Below are 16,114 nucleotides of genomic sequence, written 5' to 3'. Positions count from 1 at the left end.
GGTATCTGGAGAATTAGCGGATGCTGTGTGGGATACTCACCACCCCCCCCACCCCCCCCCCCCCCCCCCCCCCCCCCGCACACACTGAAAATTGAGTCTCAGAACGATTTTAGGCAGAAAGGTCGGACACAATCAGCAAGACAACTTAGCGGTTATCTACCTGATTTATTAGCACTAGTTTGACGAAATCAATGGGAACGTTAATATGCCTAAGGAAACTAGACTCAACCCTCTTATACATAGTACAAATGCTTCTCTCATTATTACATTTTTTACAGTGGCACAAATCCCTCCAAAACTCATCCCCCGCCCCAGAACTTCTCTCATAAAAAAGTCATAAAAATACGTAAAGCCATAAAGTATTAGGGGAATAATTTCTTTTATAAATCCTCCTAGGGTGGGAAAGGTTCTTAAAAATATGAACTAAATTAAAAATTGGTACATTAACTATATAAAAATATGAACTAAATTAAAAATGGATACATTAACTATATAAATATTTTAAACACCATAAACAAAGTAAAAAAATGACAGTTGGAAAAAACTCACTTGTAAGACAAATACAGCCAATTTCCCTAATCCACCCCCCCTAAATTTTTTAAGTCACTAATAAAATTAAAAATTTAGAAGAAAAACAATTTGCAATAAAATGTGTCAAAATCTACTAAAATGGCCTTAGGGATTAAAAATGGAAGGAACCCATAAACACAAAGAGAATGAGAGAAGAGACAAAGCAGGCAAGAAGTATTAAATAAATTTTAGAAGCTGGAAAGTGCCTACATGAAGGAAAGCAAAGAAGCAAACCTGTTTGCTCTGCACAAACTTAGAAAGGCTAGGGTGCATGGCAAGACCAAAAAAAAAAAAAAGTTTTGTTGTCAGCCAACATAAGAACTCAAACCCTGAGATTTCCCCCCAACTCTACACAGCCAGGGTCATGCATAACTTAAAAATTTTTGCTAGTGTGCACATACACATTCACAACAATGAGTTTTCAATTTGGAGAGTTAATTCTAAATAATATATTTTCAAGCCTTTATAATAAATAGCATTAGGTAACAAGGAATCATCATAGTATGGCTTCACATGGTCATCAAAGATTCTGTGACAAATCTACTTTCATCCCTTCCACACTACCCCAGTAGTCCAGGAGAAACACGTGAGCTGGACAAAAAGCATTTTTGCTAGACCCACAACTGTCATTTTCTGGATCAATCACATCACATACTCCTTTGTTCTTAGAAAATAAGAGAATTGGATTAGAAAATCTTCTCCTGGACTAATATTTTACCCTAAAAGGATATTTCAAAGCTAAAGCTAATTTTATGAAATTTTTACATTTGTCTTCAAAGATCAGTCACACCATTATAGCCATGTACACATGCTGAGTCCTCCGTGGGGAGAAAAAACAAAAACCTCCCAAATTATGAACTCCACCTTCAAACATTCCAACAAATATGTTTTTAAAATAAGTCAAATACAGAATTCAGACCATGCAACAATGTCTTTTATTACGTATGGGTTTTTTTAAATTATTTCTGCAATCTCTCCATACACAGGCAAAAAAAAGTATTGTTTTGCATACTGGAACTTGCAGACCTGATCACTGCATAGAGAAGGGAAAATGATCCCTACAATACACTTAACCAGGAGGCCAATTCATCTGCCGACCTCCAAGAACATGGAGATGAACATGATAGACAGACTGTCCCCCATCTGAACCTTCATTCACCACCATTCGATAACCCTTCTTCAGGCCCAGATCAGCAGCACATTTCTTGCCAACAATCATTAAATGTCCAAGAAGCTGAAAAAAAAAAAAAAAAAAAGTTTCTTAAGCAATGGTAATTTAGAACTTCTTGTCATCATGTAACAAACTACCAAGTTGAAATATTAAAAGACTGCCAAACTGAAACAGACTTTGGGCAAATATTTGGAAACACTTTTAATCCTAAAATAATATAATCTACAATTAAAAACCCAGTAAGATTAGGTATTTATTAATTACTAATTTCAATAAACATATTAAAGACAAAAATCTGCTCAACTAAAACAATTTTTAAGGCTTCCCTGTGGTGCAGTTGTTGAGAGTCTGCCTGCCAATGCGGGGGACACGGGTTCGTGCCCCGGTCCGGGAAGATCCCACATGCCGCAGAGTGGCTGGGCCCATGAGCCATGGCCGTCTGGAGCCTGTGCTCCGCAACGGGAGAGGCCACAACAGTGAGAGGCCCGCGTACCGCAAAAAAAAAAAAAAAAATTTTTAAATCATATTCCAAGTGGTATTTAAGTTTTCTTAATAAGGCACGATACCTTGCTTGCTTGTTACGGGGGAGTGTATCAGTCAGGATAGAATTGGTTATGCTGTGGTAACAAACCACCTCCAAATCTGGTTTACAACGAACATACATTTCTTGTGTTTACTACATCTTCATCACAAGTTGACCAGGCGCTATATTCTACATCTTTTTCACTTTGAAACCCATGCTGATGGAACAGTCTCTGTATGATCACAGTGGCAGAGGCAAGAGAGAACATGGCAAACCGGGTGCTAGCTCTTAAAGTTTCTATTCAAAAGACATGTATCACTTCTGCTTGTACTCATTGGCCAAGTTAAGTCATACGACCAGGCCCAACATCAGTGAGGTCAGAAATATAATGTACCCCTAAATAAAATAGTATTTATGAACAATTATGTAATCTACTACAAAGAGCACCAGGAAAAATTTTAATTGAGGCCAGTACCTCCTAGCAAAATCAAATAATTATTTTTCTTTAACGGCATTAACAGAAGAGCCAATGAACCCTCTCCTGTACAATAACACTATTTCTTACTTAAGGAAAAATTAGTCTCACCAACTAATCCTTGCTTAGAACGCTTTTTTGTTTAAAAATTTGTGGTGATGACTTCTTTTGGGCATCATTCTGGGATTGTTGGTGGGAGTGTAGTTTTGACCACAGAAGGCTAGGAAATGGGTAAGAAAATACACTAATCAGTCAACACTAAAGATACTCCATTTCAAAGGCTGAAAATTAATTTCCTATTTTCCATGCCAGACTATGTCCAATTACATTGCTCAACATAGTATATCAGAGGTTCTGCATAAGACTGAATGAAAATAGTAAGGTTCTCTAATAATAAAAACTCTAAAAATATGGAGCTACATCTAATGTGAATATACATCTTTTCTCTTTATCAAATTCTCAGGGAGAAATGAAAGTCTAAAGATGAAATTTGTTTTGTAAACTTAAGCCCAGAGATAATTTGAATAAAGGAATTAAAATCCAAAAGAAAAAAGAAAAAAAAAGAATTTGTGGTGATAGATGTAAACAAGACTTACTGTGATCATTTCTTTTTGAAAATAAAAAAATTATTTATTTATTTGGCTACGCCAGGTCTTGGTTGCAGCACTCGGGATCTTCGTTGAGGCATGTGGGATCTACTTCCCTGACTGGGGATTGAACCCAGGCCCCCTGCATTGGGAGTGCAGAGTCTTACCCACTGGACCACCAGGGAAGTCCCACTGTGATCATTTTGTAGTACATACATATATCAAATCATTTTGTTATATACTTTAATATGTTATATGCCAATTATATCTCATTAAAAAATCAAATTACTTATACATTGCATTGAATCACTGATGATTTTCTGATTTTCCTCAGTAATGCCCTCAGGAAAATGAAAATGTGATATCACTTTAAAGTCAAAATTTAGTCTCCCAATTTAAAAAGCAAGAAAATTAATGATGTTACTAAATGTACTTACACTTTCATCGTCATCTTCTGCTGCAGAAATCTGGGATATATGTTTCTTGGGTATCACCAGAAAATGTGTTGGTGCTTGAGGGGAAACATCATGGAAAGCAAGACACTGGAATAAGGGGGGGAGGGGAAATCAAGGTTTTCATATATAATCTTACAGCCTAAACTTATCATTCTTTCACACTAACCCCATGGGAAACACTGTAATAAATGCTAGGAAATCAGAATTGGACACAACACATGTGGTCCTCTGATCCTTTTCATGGAACTTACAGTCTAATGGTATCCTTTTGAATTATAGTTTTGTCCGGGTATATGCCCAGGAGTGAGATTGCTGGATCATATGGTAACTCTATTTTTAGTTTTCTGAGGAACGTCCATACTGTTCTCCATAGTGGCTGCACCAATTTACATTCCCACCAACAGTGTTGGAGGTTCCCTTTTCTCCACACCCTCTCCAGCATTTATTTGTAGACTTTTTGATGATGGCCATTCTGACTGTTGTGAGGTGGTACCTCATTGTAGTTTCGATTTGCATTTCTCTAATAATTAGTGGTGTTGAGCATCTTTTCATGTGCCTGTGGCCATCTGTATGTCTTCTTTGGAGAAATGTCTCTTCTGCCCATTTTTCCATTGGGTTGTTTGTTTTTTTGTTGTTGAGTTGTATGAACTGTTTGTATATTTTGGAAATTAAGCCCTGTGGGTCATATTATTTGCAAATATTTTCTCCCATTCCGTAGGTTGTCTTTTCAGTTTTCTTTTTTTATGGTTTCCTTTGCTGTGCAAAAGCCTGAAGCCTGTAAGTTTGATTAGGTCCCATTTGTTTATTTTTGCTTTTATTTCTATTGCCTTGGGAGACTGACCTAAGAAAACATTGGTACAATTTATGTCAGAGAATGTTTTGCCTGTGTTCTCTTCCAGGAGTTTTATGATGTCATGTCTTATGTTTAAGTCTTTAAACATAAGCCATTTAAGCCATTTTGAGTTTATTTTTGTGCATGGTGTGAGGGTGTGTTCTAACTTAATTGATTTATATGCAGCTATCCAACTTTCCCAGCTCCACTTAAAGGAAATCTTTTGATTCATGTCCCCACCTTCCCTAGGTCAGGAGTCCTGGTTGTGCAATTTGGTTTTTTTCCTTTATGGCGGTGATCACTTTTGTAATGAGAAATTTGCTGATATTTGACCAACACCGATTTCTTCCAACTTTACTGAATTACTTAATAAATATATCCATTCTCTTTTGTAGAAATGAAGAGCATAAGTAACATTTAGACAAATTACATACCACTTGAATGGTTTTGAATCTCTTGTTCTCTACTGAAGGTGGAAGCTGTTTAATAGAACCTATCCCAGCTTAACTGTCTCAGGAGTTATTCTACTTGGTACTCTGTACAAAAATGCTGTATCATTTAGATTGCTTCATGCTGTTACACCTTGGAACTTTGATGGCTCAAAAGTCAGTATTTCAACGATCATTTATTAAAAGAAACTTAAAATATTTTTAAAGAAATACACATTACCTACAACAAAAGAACTCCCCTAACGGACAAATAAAGATATTTATATAAATTCACCTCGAGGTAGGTGTTCTGAATCTAAGAACGCTACTAGTAGCATAAAATCTTTCCTTATATTCCATATTTCATAAAGCTAATTTATTAAAGTTCACAAACCTTGTATCTAAATCAGCCAACCTGTCCAGCTTTATGTGAGATCCATAAATATAACCGCCCACTAAATATTTTATACAAGATGTCTCGAAGTCAAATGAACTCGGCCTTTCTAAACAGTTTCACCTAGAGTGAAGTCAACAAAAACGACATTCTTAATCCCTTGGCATAAAATTGCTTCCTGAAAATATAAAAGGAACCATTCTTCCCGGGAGGGGCCAAAGGAAAGCAAATCCCAGATGCAGGCCCACTCTCATCTCAGGAGTCCTAGGCCCGAGAATGGGCGGCGGGGGTGGGTCCGGGTGGCGTTGGCTAGCGGCCCTCGCCCAGGCCCAGCGCGTCTGTGCCGCCCCCAGGCCGTTCGCCCCCGGCCCTCTAGCGCAAGGCGGCGGGGAGAGGCGCCCGGGAGCTCCCGGGCAGGCCGGCTGTGCGCGGGAGATCGCGGAGATTGGGCCCGAGTCAGGGTGCGATCGGGTTTCTGCCTGTCAGGCAGAGCGCGGGCGAGATTGTCAGATTCCTGATACAGGAGAGGTCCGAGGCAGTCGGGGAGCAGGCGAGCGCTCATGCCGAGGACCCGGCGCGCCCACAACAAGCACCCAGACCCCGCAGCGCGGGCCCGCGGGCGCCCGGCGGCCTGGCCAGCGCTCCGGGCTGATAACGCGTAACCGGAGCGCAGGCACGCGCCGGCCGGCCGCCTCGGAGCGGCCGCGGCCCAGCCCGCTGGCTGTGGGCCCGAGGCAGAGGCCGCGCGAGGCGGCCCGCTGCCTTCCCTTCTCCGCGGCGCACCCCCACCCCGACTCTTCCCTTCCCTTCCCTTCCCACTACGGGAAACCCGCGTGTCCACAGGCGGCTGCCCCGCCTCAGCCCACGAGCGAGGCGGCGCCCGGTGCCTACCTGGTCATCCTCATAAATGATTTTGGCTGGGATTTCCTTGCGAATGATCTTCCCGAAGATCGTGTCGCCACCAGGCCGAGCGGCCTGAGCCTTAGCGATCTCATCTGCCATCTCGGCCTCCCTCCCGCGCGGCTGGCCGGGGAGAAGGTCGGGAGGAGGGAGGAGCCGTGGACGCTGGCAGAGGGCGGGAGCTGGCGGCCAAGCCCGCTAGGGGACCGCTGCTCTCTTGCTCCGGCAGCTCTTGCGCGTGCGCACTGGCGACGTGCGCTGGGCTGCGGCGGGCGCGCGGCAGCTCTAGGGGAATCGCTGGGCGCGACTAAGCTGGAGGGCGGTTCCTGATTGGAGGCCTGGGGGTTCCGCACCAAGGTCGTTTTTCTTCCTTTCTTGTCTCTCGGGGAGCGGTGTTACTGCAGTAAGCCCTTTGCTTAACTTATGGATGCTTGTAGGAAAAATCGTATACTGTAACTGAAAAGATTTGATAACCTAAGCAGAACTGGCCGTTTTTGCTGGCAGAGACACCATGATAACTTCATTTGTCAGCTACATAGGTCTTAGCTCCAGCAAGTAAGCCCTCCTGCATCCGTTTTTTTTCCTCACTCTAGCCCTGGTTCGCAATCTTGACTGCACATTAAAATCACTTGGGGAGCACGTAAAAAGTCCCCGGGAACTTGGCCATACCTCAGGTCAGTTAAATCAGACTCTCTGGGGGTGAGAGACCCAGGCATCAGTAGTTTGTAAACCTCCCTAGACTGTTCTGCAAAGAATTATTCCCAGCATTAGTCAGCATAATGTAAGATGCCCCGCCTTAAAAGAACAACACCTTTCCTAACCCCACATACCCCTCCATGTCTTTGCTCCTTTTTAAAAGAGTTTTCTATATATTGTGTCCACTTTATCTTTCTTTTTTGAAACCATTTGCCTCTTGTCAAGGTCACTAAGGACCTCCACTTACAAAATCCTATAGGCAATTCCAATTATACTTGACCCCTTGGCAACATTTGCCACTGTTGACCATGCCCTCTTTTCAGCAAAAGCCTTCATTCTCCTACCTTTCTGGATGCTATTTCTCCTTCATAGTGAGCCTTCTGTTTCAGGTCTTTCAATGCATTCCATTCTTTGCCCTCTTCTCTAACACTTAATCTCCAAGTGTCCTTATTATGAAAAATTATACCTTTAGCACTTTACCTTGGCAAAATTATTGATAGTGGTCCCCTTTAATCACAAAAGTGTCCCATTTGGTACTTTTGGTATTAAAGACATTCCTGAGACAATTGGTGAAATCTAAATAATGCATACAAATTAGGAAATAGTTTTGAAAGTCTTGTTAATTTCCCCACGTACATATAGCAAAATTATCAAAATCAGTTGATCTGGGGTGGGGCTCTATAATTTAGGTTTCTAACAGTTTCCAGGTGATGCAGTTGCTGCTAACCTGGGAACTACACTTTGAGAACCACTGATGTAAGAGAATGTCTTTTTTGTAGGAGAAAAACCTACTGAAGTGTTTAGGAGTATAGCAGTATTGTGTCTGCAACTCACTTTCAAACAGTAAAGAGATCCCCCCCCAAAAAAGGATAAAGCAACTGTAGTAAAATGTTTACAGTAGGGGAAACTGAGTGAAAGGTATTTGCAAATTCAATCATTCTTGCAACTTTTCTGTAAGACTGAAATTGTCAAAATTAAAAAATGAATATATACTGGGTTGGGTAGTAAATAATATGGTCATCTTTCACTAAGAGGCTTTGCTTTCTACAGAGTAATGACTCCAGTATTTATCTCCCGACTTCTTAATTCCAGATTGGTGTATGATACATATTTCTGCCTACTCACCACCTTCAGTAGGATGTCTACCAGGCACTTCAAATTTATTTTTACTCCCTCACAACAAACAATCTAAAAACCTCTTCCTGCAGCATTTTACATCTACTATGATACCATTCACCAAATTGCGCAAGCCAAAAGTCTTGCAATCATCAACTCTTCTTTGTGGATTTTCAACACAGATGAATCTAATCACTTCTCACCTCCTCTACTCCACCAGCCTAATCCAAGCCTCTATCATATCTTGCCTGGAGTACTTCAAAACCCTCCTAGTTTGCCTATCTGCTTCTACTCTAGTCCATTTGCTATACAGTAGTCAAGATGATTTTTATAAAATATAAATCATGATGTCACTCTCCTGATGGTAAGGCATTTCATCATAGAATTAAATATAAAATCCTAAACTTGGCTTATAAGCTATTAAGCAATCGGGCCCATGGCTGCTTCTCCTACATTTCCTTCCATTTCATCCTTATTGACCAGCTTCACCCAAAGTGGGTATGAGAGGCAGAAGATTTCCATGTCCTAATCCCTGGAGCCTGTGAATATGTTACTTTACGTGGTAAAGGGGATGTGCAGATATGATTAAGTTAAGGGTCTTCAGGTGGGGAGATTCCTCAATTATCCAGGTGGGCCCAGTGTAATCACATGGACCCCTTTAAATGAAAGAGGGATACGGGACAGTGAGACTCAGACAAGGAGATATGATGATGGAAGCAGGGGTGAGAATCAAAGATTGAAGATGCTCCACTGTTGACTTAGAAGATGGAAGGGGCCACAAGCAGATGACATTCTGGAAGTCAGAAGTCCAAATTGGGTTTCACTGGGCTAAAATCATGGTGTCAGCAGGGCTGCATTCCTTCTAAAGGCTCTGGGGGAGACCGGTTCCCTTGCCTTTTCTGTCTTCTAGAGGCCACCTGTGTCCCTGGGCTTCTGGCCCTTCCTCCATCTTCAAAGACCACAGAAGAGCATCTGCAAACCTCTCTCTGACTCTGCTTCCTTCTTCCACTTATAAAGATCCTTGTGTTGGGACTTCCCTGGTGGTCCAGTGGTAAAGAATCTGCCTTCCAATGCAGGGGATGCGGGTTCTATCCCTGATTGGGGAACTAGGATCCCACATGCCACGGGGCAGCCAGGCCAGCGTGCCACAACTACTGAGCTCAAGCGCCTCAACTAGAGAACCCGCATGCCGCAAACTACAGAGCCCACTTGTTCTGGATTCTGCGCACCACAACTGCAGAGCCCACCTGCCCTGGAGCCTGCGTGCCACAGCTAGAGAAGAGGAAAACCGCACGCCACAACTAGAGAGAAGCCCATGTGCTGTAACGAAAGATCCCACATGCCTCAGTGAAGACCCCGGGTGCCACAACTAAGACCCGACACAGCCAAAAATAAATATAAATAAATAAATAACTAATAAGTAAATCTTAAAATAAAAAGATCCTGTGTTTACATTGGGCCCATCAGACAACCCAGGATAACCTTCCCATCTTAAAATCCTTAATTTAATCACATCTGCAAAGCCCCTTTTGTCATAAATGGTAATAATATATTCAAAAGTTCCTAGGATTTAAATAGGGACATGTTTTGGAAGCCATTAGTCTGCCTACCCCATAGTCCATGACCTTACATGATGAACATGTAGGAATTTCCTGTTCAGTTCTGGGTCCCACACTTTGAGATGCCAACAAACCAAGACGTATTCCCAGAACAACCAGAATAGTCGCTTCTTTTATGGAACAGCTCAAGGAACCATACAGATTTACCTAAGAGAACAGAAGCTTCAGGACTGAATTGATTTTTGGGCACTATGGAAACTATACTTTCAAATATTGGCAGATAAGCGGCTTTAGTTAACTGAATACAGGACCCTAGTTAGCCAGAAATTATAAAAATAAATTATGAATGTTTAGGAGATTGGGCTGTGATTCTAAACTGAAAATGAAAATTGGCATCTTTGAATCATTCATTAGCAATCAGAAGGCACTACTATACAATGTCACAAGATCATCGAATTTATTGTTTCCTGGATAAAAGACAGTATCCAGAATATTTGGTTTAATTGCTTATGTTAAACACTCTTTTGCAAATCCAATTCATTTTAATTTTTAAAAAGTCAACTATTGCTATTCTCATGATGACTTGCAATATTCTTTAAAATGACATAGATCACAGAGAAGGAAAAGGGTCTTGGATATCCATTGGTCTAAATCTTTCATTCCTAATAAAAAGTCAATTTTACCTAAAAGTTAACCTGGGGGGATGGGTAGGGAAGACAAACGATTATGCAATGGGAGCAAGGTTGAGATATTTTTCTTGATGCTTACAAGGTCATAAGTTAAATGTACTTAAATGCTTTATGATTGTTTATGATCATGATGCTGCTAATAAACTATCTGTTTCCAACCTCTTGACCAGCAAAACCAAGGAGTAGGGCGAGTTGAGTAGGCAGGATGAGTAGAGGGTAAGACTGAGCTTTCAGGTTAATCATAGGCATTTGTATCCCAGACCTCCATTTGCTGATCGTGTGGACTTGAGCAAGTAACTCAACCTCTCCTTCTAGAGGAATGAAGTGGGATAACGTACCAATAGCGCTTTTGGGAGTCAGCGTTCCAGTCAACGCCTACTGTAGTTGTTAGGGCTTGGCTCTTATTTATGCACTTTTGCAAGGACACATTTGCAACCCAGAAACGTTAAAATAATGATTCCTTAGTAGATAACCCCAACCGCCAAACAGGAGGTAAGTACATAAAGGTGCCGAAGCCATCAACTAAGTGTCAATGCACACTCCGCCACCGGCGGTTGCCTCAGAAATGGCCGGAAGTGCCGCTGCCCCTAACTAACATGGCGTCCAGGTGATTTCCGTTCCCCTCTCGGCTGTAATTCAGCTCGGCGGCTCCTCGCGGTTTTCCTAGAGGGTACCGGCTTAGCAAACACCTCACGCCTGTCCCTCCACGGGGGGCGGGGCTACGAAGGAGATGCTGCGTGGTGATTGGTTGCGGCTCGTTAAGAACGTGCCTACGGGGTGTTGGACCGTCCACACCAGGCGGTGACTGGTTGCAGAGAGGCGGGGCGACTCGACCGCTGGAGAAGTAGCCGCAGCTGTGAGGAGAGCCATGCGTCAGGCGGCCAAGGTGACTGGGTCCGGGGAGGGGTTGGGTGCGATGCCGGCGGGGTGGGTAAGAGCGCGGCCTTGCGAACGTAGTCTGAAATCTCTGTAGCTGGGGTTCAGGACCCTCCACGGAGTATGTGACCTTTACAGCTGAGGAGCCGGTGACCGACCCTGCAGGGCAGTCGAAGGTTTGTGCAGGTGCGGAGGAGAGAGGGCGACACAGGTGGTCCTACTTCGTCTGCCGGGTACGGAATGTTTGTCCGTGATGCATGCCGGCGACTTGAGTTCTGCCCCCTTGCCATCTCCACACCGAGCGTTTGTGTGAGGGGCCCATTTCACATCCTTGGGAATTGTACGAGACCCCAAAGTCAGTCCTGCGCTGAAAGCTTCCTATGAGGTGAAAGGTTTCGTCAGATAACCAGAAGGTGCACAGACGTCTAGGAACCAAGGAAACCGATTCCTAGCAAAACCGTTTGCCAGAAGTAGCACTTAGCGAGACAGAGCAGAAACCTGTGATTCCTGAGTGTTCTGAACGAGCTTGGGAAGTGATGGCCCCGCCGGGGTCGGGGGTCACATCCCCGAGGACCTGGTGTCGGATTTATTTCTTGTCAAACTGATGCGCGTTCCTGGCCAGTGTACAGTTCTCTGGGAGCAGCCATCCCTAACTTTAAGTATTATCAGCATGGCCGGTTGAGACCAGTCCCTGTCACTGGTTGAGATATGGAAAATGGGAAACGGCCTGCTATAGTATAGTAAGGAAAAGCAGTGCTTACAATTGTTGGTCAATAACAGGGAGCCACCAAGAGTGCCTCCTGTACTACTGAACTCTGTTCTTAGTACATTTCAATATATGTCACAAGACCAAGAGAAACAGAATTGTAAACGGCTATTCATTCAAAAAAACTTACTGAGCGTCCATAATAGTTATTAGTAGCACCTAACAGCCAGCATTTAGCCTATACTGTCTAGGCATAGTGGAAGCAACAGTAACTTCATACAGAAATCTGGCAGGTAGGGAGAGTTTAAACAATTAATTACAAGTGTAGTAAGTGCTTTGAATTGAAAATACAGTGTTTTTTTTTTTTAATATACAGTAGGTTCTTTTTGGTTATCTGTTTTTTACATATTAGTGTATACATGTCAATCCCAATCTCCCAGTTCATCCCCAGCTTTCCCCCCTTCGTGTCCATACGTTTGTTCTCCACATCTGTGTCTCTATTTCTGCCCTGTGAACCGGTTCACCTGTACCATTTTTCTAGATTCCACATATATGCGTTAATATACGATATTTGTTTTTCTCTTTCTGACTTACTTCACTCTGTAAGACAGTCTCTAGGTCCATCTCTGTCTCTACAAATTACCCAATTTTGTTCCTTTTTATGGTTGAGTAATATTCCATTGTATATATGTACCACATCTTCTTTATACATTCATCTGTCAGTGCACACTTAGGTTGCTTCCATGTCCTGGCTATTGTAAATAGTGCTGAAATGAACACTGGGGTGCATGTGTCTTTTTGAATTATGGTTTTCTCTGGGTATATGCCCAGAAGTGGGATTGTTGGGGTGTATGGTAGTTCTATTTTTAGTTTTTTAAGGAACCTCTATACTGTTCTCCATAGTGGCTATATCAATTTACATTCTCACCAACAGTGCAAGACGGTTCCCTTTTCTCCACACCCTCTCCAGCATTTGTTGTTTCTAGATTTTCTGATGATGCCCATTCTAACTGGTGTGAGGTGATATCTCATTGTAGTTTTGATTTGCATTTCTCTAATAATTAGTGATGTTGGGCAGCTTTTCATGTGCCTCTTGGCCATCTGTATGTCTTCTATGGAGAAATGTCTATTTAGGTCTTCTGCCCATTTTTGGATTGCGTTGTTTGTTTTTTTAATATTGAGCTGCATGAGCTGTTTATATATTTTGGAGATTAATTCTTTGTCCGTTGATTTGTTTGCAAATATTTTCTCCCATTCTGAGGGTTGTCTTTTTGTCTTGTTTATAGTTTCCTTTGCTGTGCAAAAGCTTTAAGTTTCATTAGGTCCCATTTGTTTATTTTTGTTTTGTTTTTATTTCCATTACTCTAGGAGGTGGATCAAAAAAGATCTTGCTGTGATTTATGTCAAAGAGTGTTCTTCCTATGTTTTCCTCTAAGAGTTTTATAGTGTCTGGTCTTACATTTAGGTCTTTAATCCATTTTGAGTTTATTTTTGTGTATGGTGTTAGGTAGTTTTCTAATTTCATTCTTTCACATGTAGCTGTCCAGTTTTCCCAGCACCACTTATAGAAGAGATTGTCTTTTCTCCATTGTATATCCTTGCCTCCTTTGTCATAGATTAGTTGACCATAAGTACGTGGGTTTATCTCTGGGCTTTCTATCCTGTTCCATTGATCTATATTTCCTTTTTTTTTTTTTTTTATCTTTTATTTTCTTTATTTTTGGCTGTGTTGGGTCTTTGTTGCTGCACGCAGGGTTTCTCTAGTTGTGGCAAGCGGGGGCTACTCTTCATTGCGGTGCGCGGGCTTCTCATTGCAGTGGCTTCTCTTGTTGCGGAGCATGGGCTGTAGAGCGCACCGGCTTCAGTAGTTGTTGCCTGCGGGTATGGTTGCTCCGAGGCATGTGGGATCTTCCTGGACCAGGGCTTGAACCTCTGTCCCCTGCATTGGCAGGTGGATTCTTAACCACTGCACCACCAGGGGAGTTCCCTGATGTATATTTCTGTTGAAAATACAGTGTGTTTTGTGAGCACATAACTCAGATTTAACCTGTGTGGAGGGATGCAAAAAAAAGAAAAAAAAATCCCTCATAAAAGTATGAGTTGAGACCTGAAGTTTTGTTAGAAACTAGCTAGAATAGAGAAAAGAGTATTCTATGAAGAAGAAATATCATATGGACCATCCAAGTTGCTTGGAAAACTTGAATACAAATGAAATTAAATAGAATTCATTCCAGAAACACTTTTGGTGAGAACTGCCATGTGTAGAAGACACCTGTGCCATGTGGAAGATACAAAGATGACCGAGAAGCCTTTCAGGAAGTAGGGGACACAGCAAGTAATTGTAGTAAGTGCCCACTGCTGTGGATGTACTCAAGAGGGGCATATAACCCAGACTTAGAAGAGACAGAAAAGTACTAACCAGCTAAAGTGATACCTCGTACAGAAATTATATCATCCACCCTTAAAATTAGCCCATTATTCAAGCCTTTTTGAGGCAAAAAGGCTAAGTAATTTGACTTTCCATATATACTGCCAGAATTTGTCCAATCAATATAAGTAAATTAGGAAGAGAAGACAGTCTATGACCTAGCTGTCTACATTTTAATAAAAGTTTATTAACTCCAAGGTGATATTAGCTCTAAGGCATTTCTTCTTTTTTTTTTTTTTTTTTTTTTTTGCGGTACGCCGGCCTCTCACTGTTGTGGCCTCTCCCGTTGCGGAGCACAGGCTCCGGACGCGCAGGTTCAGCGGCCATGGCTCACGGGCCCAGCCACTCTGCGGCACGTGGGATCTTCCCGGACCGGGACACGAACCCGCGTCCCCTGCATCGGCAGGCGGACTCTCAACCACTGTGCCACCAGGGAAGCCCTAAGGCATTTCTTAATACTAATTTTCTTTTTCTTAATACTAATTCTTAAAGTAGGGTTACTGGTTGTTGTACTAATGGAATCACTTTGTTTTTTCCCTGAATAGCATGTAAAATGATTAGGCTTACTTACTTCTCACTTTTTTCTTAATCGCATGCAATCTCTTCCACCGCTCTTGTAATATTAAACTCCCTGGGTTTCTGTGATGTTCTGACACCTTTAATGTCCCTATTTCTACCAACAATCTTTGCAAGACAGTCTTGACTTTTACTATCAAACATCTCAAAATGGTTCCAGTCTCTACACGTTACTCAATTCCAAAGCCAATTTCACATTTTTAGATGTTTGTTACAGCAGCATCCTACTTCCCAGTAGTAAAATCTGTGTTAGTTTCCTATGGCTGCTCTAACAAATTACCACAAATTGAATGGCTTAAAACAACAGAAATTTATTGTCTCACAGTTCTGGAGGCTAGAAGTCTGAAATCAAGGTGACAGCAGAGCCATACTCCCTCTGAAACTCTGGGCAGAATCTTTACTTCTTCCTGAATTCTGATGGTGGCCATCAGTCCTTAGTGTTCCTTGGCTTGCTGTTGCATCACTCCAATCTCTGCTTCATCTTCACATGGTGGTCTTACACCTTTGTGTTTCTTTCTTCACCTGGCATTATCCTCTTCTTTTAAGGATACTAGTCATATTGGATTAGGGCCTACTCTAATGATTCATTTTAACTCAGTTATAGCTGTGAAGACCCTACTAGGTCACATTTACATGTACTGAGGATTAGGACTTAAACATGTCTTTTGAGGGGACACACAATTCAAGCCATAACAATATAGATACACCATGTTTTATTTATCCATTCCTGAGTTGGTAGACATTTGGGTTATTTCTACTTTTTGACTGTTTTGTATAATGCTAGTATGCACATTCATGTGCAAGTTTTTATATGAACATATGTTTTCATCTTGGTTGTATATGTAGGCATGTCTACATATCTATCATATGATAGATAACTATCATATCTATCTATCTATCATATCTATCATATGATAGATAACTGTTTAATTTTTTGAACAACTGCTAAACTTTTCCAAAGCAGCTGTAGGATTTTACATTCCCACCAACAATGTATAAGAGTTATAATTTTTCCACATCTTACACATGTTATGGACTGTCTGTTTTTTTGACTGTAGCCATCCTATTGGGATGAAGTGGTACCTCACTGAAATTTAGATTTGTATTTCCCAGATGGCTAATTATGTTGAGCA

General features: G+C 41.8%; 2 protein-coding genes and 1 non-coding gene across 5 annotated transcripts in view; 1 reads left to right on the top strand and 2 right to left on the bottom strand.

Annotated features, from left to right (window-relative positions):
• Positions 1-145: 145 nt before the first annotated feature.
• Positions 146-6,561, bottom strand: HINT1 (histidine triad nucleotide binding protein 1). Its single transcript, XM_004279873.4, has 3 exons — positions 6,327-6,561; positions 3,764-3,868; positions 146-1,804 (listed from the first exon to the last, which is right to left on the bottom strand). Exons 1-3 carry the CDS (start codon positions 6,435-6,437, stop codon positions 1,640-1,642), a joined length of 381 nt encoding a protein of 126 aa, XP_004279921.1. The 5' UTR covers positions 6,438-6,561; the 3' UTR covers positions 146-1,639.
• TRNAG-CCC (transfer RNA glycine (anticodon CCC)) lies at positions 3,439-3,511 on the bottom strand. Its single transcript has one exon. It is a non-coding gene; the product is annotated as a tRNA-Gly (tRNA).
• A 4,439-nt stretch (positions 6,562-11,000) lies between the features above and the next one.
• Positions 11,001-16,114, top strand: part of LYRM7 (LYR motif containing 7) — a 47,490-nt gene continuing 42,376 nt past the window's right edge. The window contains exon 1 of one of the 3 annotated variants that reach the window (XM_033405843.2): positions 11,001-11,281. In XM_033405843.2, the coding sequence (XP_033261734.2) occupies positions 11,264-11,281 (18 nt within the window). In that variant the 5' untranslated portion in view covers positions 11,001-11,263. The remainder of the gene's footprint in view (positions 11,282-16,114) is intronic. The other 2 variants (XM_033405842.2, XM_004279874.4) reach the window with 2 other exon arrangements.

Source organism: Orcinus orca, chromosome 3 (assembly GCF_937001465.1).
Source record: "Orcinus orca chromosome 3, mOrcOrc1.1, whole genome shotgun sequence".
Lineage (NCBI taxonomy): Eukaryota > Metazoa > Chordata > Mammalia > Artiodactyla > Delphinidae > Orcinus > Orcinus orca.
This window is presented reverse-complemented; position numbering and strand designations above follow the sequence as displayed.